The 7,495-nt window shown below is 39.5% G+C and overlaps 1 protein-coding gene across 1 annotated transcript; it reads left to right on the forward strand.

Moving 5' to 3' along the window:
* Positions 1-1,484: 1,484 nt before the first annotated feature.
* fitm2 (fat storage inducing transmembrane protein 2) lies at positions 1,485-7,269 on the forward strand. Its single transcript, XM_008287998.1, has 2 exons — positions 1,485-1,670; positions 3,198-7,269. Exons 1-2 carry the CDS (start codon positions 1,498-1,500, stop codon positions 3,805-3,807), a joined length of 783 nt encoding a protein of 260 aa, XP_008286220.1. The 5' UTR covers positions 1,485-1,497; the 3' UTR covers positions 3,808-7,269.
* Positions 7,270-7,495: the final 226 nt, after the last annotated feature.

Here is a 7,495-nt window from a genome sequence, read left to right on the forward strand (position 1 = left end):
CCCTACACACCACGCCCCCCGGCCCCTTACACACCATGCCCCCGCCTGCTGTTGGTATGGTGGCGCGCAGGTAGAGAAGCAGTAGAAGAAGAAGAAGAAGAAGAAGAAGAAGAAGGCAATGCGCGCCAATAAACCATTTAATGTCATTAAATTAACACTTAATGTCATTTTAACTGTACATTCCCAACCGACTGCAGTTGACAGCAGCACGTAGGTCGTTTACATTTTGGGAAGATATTGATGTTTAATTTAATGTTAACGTTTAAGACATTTTGCTCTGCAGAAAGAGCATTAATTACTTTTTTCAAATAAACTATTTCTTCAAACTCAATACCCTGAAAATGTCAGTGTGTCGGCTTTTACATGTGTTAGACTATATGAAAGTCAGAGTAATGAGTGAGCAAGGGATGATAACAGAAGCAGTGGGGAACACGGCACATATACTCAGAATATTTGTATTTTCATTTAACTCAACATATCAAGTTTTTTTTTCTTTTTTTTTTTTCCTTTAGCAAAAACATATTCAAAGAATAGTTTCGGTGATATGTGTGTTAATTAAGATTGATAGAAGTGTAGTGTAAACTACAAGGCTGTGCCTTGGCTCCGGCTGCAGTCAGACCCTTCTCAAAAATAAAGCCAACCTGGAAGTGTCAAAAACCTGCAACCTGCTGCGGCTTCGGGGACAGCACCGGCTGCAGTCAGGTATTATTATTTTTCAGGGCCAGTTCCTACGTCCATCTTTTATACAGTCTATGCTAGGTACAATATACAGTTAGCAAGTCAAGTGCAGCGAAGGAAAAATGGAGACTTTTACAAAAAAGCAATGGATAATTTGTCCAGAAGGAGCGGAGCATGAACTTCATTTAAAGGTAAAGGTAAGACCGCAATAACTTTTAAAAAAAAGAAAAAAAGAAAAAAAAGAAACATGCCTTTTGTGGGCTACAGCTTGTATGTGTAAAGAATGCAGATATGAAACATAACTCGTAAACTGCTGCCAATCAAATGGCAAATATGCTACTGTGTAGAGTGCATTTATTTGTAAATCAGATTCTGATGAAGTCAGTGCCTCACCAGCCATGAACCTCACAGCACATCACTGATTGTGGTGTACAATAGAATTAGAATTACAATACAACTTTATTGATCCCTTCGGTACAAGACCTCAGGGAAATTGCTACACCAGAAAAAAACAACACAACACCAACATAAAATCAGCAACAACAACAGCATTCAAAATTCAAAATCAGCATTCAAATTCAATAACAATAACATAATATGGTATATATGAAAGCATCAGACTTACGTAGTGTCTGATTTAATAAAAGGTACTACACAATTCTGTACAGTAGGGGGAAGAATGCGCTTGACTCGTACAGTCTGCCATTAAAAACAGAGCGAAGAAGAACAAGAACAGGCCTCATTGGTTAAGCCTCAGTGAAGTCATGTCACCTCCGTCCCGCCCTCTCGCGACTGGTCTCTTTGGACATTGGCGTCAACATGGCGGCGGTGGAAGTCATTGTGAACAACTTGGTGGCCCTGTGGAGGATACCAGCCGTCCGACAGCACTTCCCCTGGATATTTTTACTCATTTCAGCCGTGGGCTCAGTGCTGAAAGAGCTGCAGCTCGTCCCGCAGACATATTTCAGCAGCAGCAGAAACGCCCTGAATGTGTGAGTAGAGCTCAGCGTTGTGGTGTCATCAGCAGCTAGGGCCGGTTAGCTAGCAGGAGTCCAGGTAGTTAGGCTCCAGGGCGCACCTGTGGCTTACTCACAGGTGATGACAGATGGATCAAAATACCGTCAGGAATTTAACTGACTGTCTGTTATTTGATTTAGCGTCGCTAGACAGATGTAGGTCAAAGGTAAACTGAATGACTGATAGCTGCACAATTCAAGTTTAAAGTAAGACCAAAACATGAACATAAATAAAGCATATTTGTTTATTCTTCCCGTTTAATACTTTGAAATTTAAGCGAGACTATATAATTTTTTTTACAGAAGAAACGCAAACAATAGAAAGTTGAGTGACTTGTACATTGTTGACTTTTGCCCTGTTAGGCTGAGTCTTGATTGGCCAGTATTTTGTGGTGGCTAATGTTACAGAACTAAATAGAAATAGGACTGTAAAGCTCTAATTTCTCGGTAGTTCACTGAGTGTTTTCCGTCAGACATGCACATTTACTTACAACTAAATCCAAGAGCCCCTGTCCATCAAAGGTTACATAGTCTAGTTTAACCCACAAGCATTTCCATTGATGAGTAAAATGCTCCTTTAGATTACTTCATATTAGAAGGCATCACATTCACTAAGAGTTATGAAGTTGAGCCACTTTTGAAAAGACAACCTGTTCTCACATTGGATCTTTTCACAGTAACCGCTAGTGTTACTATCCCATTTGAAACAGTTTGAACGAATTCACTGGTTGAATGATGTAAAAGCTCACCCTAGTTGTTTTAGGGGTAATTAGAAAAGGCAAATAATCTCTCTTTGTTGTCCTTGATTCTTCGTATTTCCATTGTGACAACTATCTCCTACCACGATATGTCAATTCTTCAATTAGCAAATTGAAAAAAGTTTAGTGAAAATTAATGTTTTGATTTCTTAAGCAACAATGCCAAACATCTTGGGTTTTCAGCGTCTCAAATATAAGGATTTGAGGTTTACTTTTCACCTATAAGTTAGTACACTCTAAACAAGACATTCAAAGAAGTCACCTTGGAGATTTTGACAGGCATTTTTCTCTGTTTTCTTAAATGTTATTGACTAAATGAACAAAAATGTTTCATTAGAGAAATTAAAAAGCAAAATTGCTGTACACAGTTGCTGCCCTACAGTATAGCTCATTGTACTACTGGAGAACAGATTTCCTTCTGGTTTGAATTAGCAGACAAACACAGCTTTTATTATGAAAACTGGCTTTAATTTAGGGTATTATGCTGAACCCCAACCCCATGTGTAATTTATGGTAAGCATGGAGTATTCATAAGTTTTGACTTTACTGAATGAATTCTGTCACTGAGTTATATATTTCAAAGTTAAGATAGATGGTTTCAGTCACAGTGACAAATCAGAGAAGATGTCTTCCATGCAGAGTTGCTTCAATCCTGATACTGTAGTGCTGATAAATGAAAGAATGAAGGCACATAAGCTCTAATAATGAATACTGAGTTCATGTCACTGCCCTTTTCCTCTCGCAGGTATTTTGTCAAAGTGTCCTGGGGGTGGACGCTGCTGCTGCTGACACCCTTCCTTCTCCTGTCCAACTCCTCCTTCAGCAGGAGTGTCTCCTTCCTTGGCCGACGGCTGCTGTCATTGGCAGTGGCAACAGCTGTCTGGTACATCTGCACAGAGACATTCTTCTACATCGAGGACGTGACCGGCTCCTGTTTTGAAACTGACACTGTGACTGTTGTCAGCATGGAGTTTACATCCAAAGCTGCCTGCAGGCGGGCCGGCTTCCACTGGTACGGCTACGACATCTCAGGACACTCTTTCATCCTGGCCTACTCTGCTCTCTTCATCATGGAGGAAACGGTCCCGATGGCCTCCCTGAAGGCAGCCAGTCTGTCTGCACTGCCCAGGATGGTCCTCAACCTGCTGTACGTTGCCTTGAATTTGATCATGTTCATGTGGGTGTGGATGTTTGCCTGCACCTCTGTTTATTTCCATGACCCATCACACAAGTTGCTAGGGACCATATGCGCCCTGTTGGGGTGGTATCTGACATATCGGGTTTGGTATCTAAAGCCTTTGTCACCAGGACTCCCCCCTCAGCGCCACCCAAAAGAACAGAAACAGCATGCCTGAGCTGATGTCATACCATTCTTTATGAGATTGTTGCCAGTGTGACAGCAATCCTCAAAGCAACACACTACAGTTAGGTTATCTGTGTCCGGGTCCAAGCTGGCCACGCCACTTTAAGCTATTTTAAGTTATTCCCTCCTTACAAAAAGGTCGCTTTGTACAAGATGACCGACTCGCAGTTCTTCCACTATGTTTGGCAGCTGCTGATCCCAAAATGACTCTTGGTAATCTGAGATAAAACCAAGAAGCTGCTCTGCTGTCCAGCATCAGCCTCTCACCTTCAGCCTCTGTGGATCACGTGCTACACTATTGTTTGTCCGCCTTATGATGCTTTACTCAAGACTGAGTAATCGCAGATTTTAGATATGAATGGGAACACTTGAGAATGTTTACAGCTCCAGTTGTATAGCACTGATGATGTATATTTTTGCAGACCAATGTACAGTAGACTTTCAATGTTATTTATTTTAAAGCTACCATCAGAACATCAGACCCACATTTTTTCCTACATGTAGGATTTAAATGAGGTCCTCATTAAAGTGGTTTGGGGTAACTGCAACTGTATGTCAACATTATGTGTTAAGTTTGCCAAGAGGATGTTGAACCTGATTCAAAATAGCAGTTATAAAGATTTTAATACATGTATACTTTAAGTTGTAGGCCAGCATTTTTTCTGTTTTTGCACAATCATTTTATTATCAATTTATCTCTCAAAGAAAATTCTCAGTTGTTTAAAAAAATGTTGATAAAATAGTACAAGATGATGCAAACAGACCCCAAAGATATACAGTTTACAAAACACAACAGCTAAAAACAAAAAAGTGTTTTCAAAACAACTTTGTGCAAATTTGTTTTCCTGATAATCAACTGATTGTTTCAACTCTAATTTTCTTATTGTCAACAGTTTCAGAAAAAGACAAGTACTGAATTTATTATTGTATTATCAGATGCTGCAAATGCCTGAAAAGACTAATTTCTCTGCACCATTAAGGTCTATTCCTACCCAAAAAACACTCAATTTAACAGTGCAGTTTATTTTCATTCGCATATACACCATTCCGCTGCCATACATACTCACTACTACATCGTATGTGTATTAATTCATGTCTGATAATACCTTTGGTGAACACTACAGTGTCATTTCTATTTTAACAACAGAAACTGCTGTTAAAGATTCTTCTGTAGAAACCAGTGTTCTTAAGGGTGAGAGTTGAATGTAGTGCAGTATTGAGAGACACCAACACATTGATGTGTTCAGTCTTTTCTTGGCATTTGAGGACAATAAGGAATCCTGTTAAGGGGAATTTGAGTAAATTTATGTACAGTAGTATGTTTAGTTTTCTGGTGTTGGTGTGCGTTTTCTTATAGCGTGTCAAATACAGAATTACAAACTGTACAGTGCTGGGAGCTGAGTGGGTTTTTGCCAAAATAATAAAAACAGTTTCTGTTAATTCCATTTTCATTATTTATTTGTCATTGATGGCAACTGAATAAATTAAGGCTTATGAACAAACATCATAAAAAGCACCATAAATAAATGCATATATATATAAATATAAAAAATAAAAAGTAAAAAATAAAAAAATACTATAGTGAAATATAATGGCCACAAATCACAACTAGGATTTCTCGACTTGAACTCATTGTGTGATCCAAGAAGTACAGATCCAACCCCTCAGGTAGCATGATTTCAGTCAGAGGAAGAAGTAAAGTCGTAACAGCTGTGCTTGCAGTACTCAAATAATGCCAAGCGTTCACAATGATTGGCTGGTTATGACGGTTCTTGACGTTTGCCCCCACAGTGTCAAAATTAGTTTAAACATCGAAAAATCAACAGAAATAACAAATGTCAATACACAGTTTAGTGAATTATATTCTTAGTTTGCGATTGGAAGTCTTACTTTACACATACATGTCCTTTTGCTTACTTTCAATCTAGGAAAAATTCACACATATACACTTTTTAATCTTTTCTATTGTGCCATTTACATCACTGCTGCTCAAGCAAGAACAGTCTGAAACCAAATAGCCTCCCTGTTTCTTAAATGCATATCTAAAATATCTCCTTACCAACAGCTGAATCTGTCCTGCACTCTACATGCCAAACATGAAACCGGATACAATGAGCTTTTCCACTTCTCTTAATTAAAATCAGATCAAATATGACACAGAAAGGAGGCATTGCTACTAAAGGAGCACGGATCATTGTCTTTGGTTCAACATCTTCTGCTGCAGCTGCAGCGTGCTGCTAGTCACCACCTGTAGAGACAAGTTTCTGTGGCAGCAGAAAACATGCAGCATCCTGAAAAACCAAGGCTTTAGCCTGAACAGCTACGCCCCTCAGTGACGGAAAGAAATGCTTTACTGCGAGTCCTCACTTCAAGAATGTCTGTATAACCAGCCAGAAAACCAAAAGCAGCTTACAACTCCAGCCAGTACCTCACAATAATGAGTTAAACCGAAAGAGTGCACAGTTCAGGAGCAGACTTACAACATGTTAAAGCCTGGAAATCTGACTAAGAAGAAGCAGAAAGGCTCCCATTGAGGGTGAACAGAGTGTGGAGCAAGAAAAGTACACTACATCAACAAATGAGATAGCTGGCAAGGCTAGCCAAGAGGAGAGAGCTTGATTCTTTCTCCGTTTTATACTCGTTTAGCCTTCAGCTTTTCCCCCTTCCCTCGTTCCCTTGTATTTAACCTCTGAGCTCATTTAAAAAATCAACATGGTAAACAAGCATTAAAAATATCTATCTGTAAAAACAATCTTGCATCTGTCAGGAGGAGTCGGCGACAAACAAACAGCAGTAAATTCCAGTGATTTTTTTATTTCTTGCTCAGTATTGCTGAGGGACCAACTCCAACACTGTGCTGTGCAGGTGCTTTAAAGGTTACAATTAGCAGCATAACATTTAGAAATCTGTGGTTTTTATTTAATCATAAATTCTGCCTCTGGGCAACACAAAACTTTCAGTGTCCACCCATCACAAAATGCCTACACAACAAGAAAGAACCCATGCAATGAAATGTACATCCTAAACCTAAAGCAACACAATCGTGCCGCAGATGCAGAATTTATCATTTCACTACCAGTACGGCCAAGTGTAACTTTTTAAACACCAGCTTTTCCTGAACTCCTGCTGAGCGACAAAGAGAGTGATAGTGGACCACCGTGTGCTGTGCAATCTGTGGTGCTCTAAATAAACCGACTCTGAACGCACACGTGTCTCTGTGTGTTATTGTGTGTTGGGTGTACAGCTAGTTAATGGAACAGTTTGACATTTTGGGGGAATAACATGCTTTGTTTCTGAGAGTTTGATGAAAACAGGGCTGCTGTTGGGTCTGTGTAACAGTTCATAGCTGCTTGTTTGATTTGCACCACCTGAATGAATCAGATGAAAAATGGGTTTGTAAATGCTCATGTTTGGGTTTTTGCTTTAGAATTATGATAAAATATGACAAAAAAAATTCTCATGATCCATTTCTGCATTTTGCACATGTGGGTGGACTTTCGTCTGCAGCCTGAGAACACATAACTCCAGCCCTAGCTGAATTGGCTCCTCGTTCAGTACAGAATTCAATTTAATATTCTGCTCATTACTTTTAAATCACTACATGGTCTGACTCCACTCTACATCGCTGAACTTTTAACACCTTATTCTCAGACTCAGTTACTGTGAGAAGTCCCACAGTG

The sequence above is a fragment of the Stegastes partitus genome, unplaced genomic scaffold (assembly GCF_000690725.1).
Source record: "Stegastes partitus isolate 25-593 unplaced genomic scaffold, Stegastes_partitus-1.0.2 Scaffold12, whole genome shotgun sequence".
Classification (NCBI taxonomy): domain Eukaryota; kingdom Metazoa; phylum Chordata; class Actinopteri; family Pomacentridae; genus Stegastes; species Stegastes partitus.

Bases quoted from the DNA above. Each gene is read 5' to 3' on its own strand.
- fitm2 (XM_008287998.1), top strand. From the start codon at position 1,498: ATGGCGGCGGTGGAAGTCATTGTGAACAACTTGGTGGCCCTGTGGAGG. The intron at 1,671-3,197 runs GTGAGTAGAGCT...TTCCTCTCGCAG, and splicing joins AGCAGAAACGCCCTGAATGT to GTATTTTGTCAAAGTGTCCT.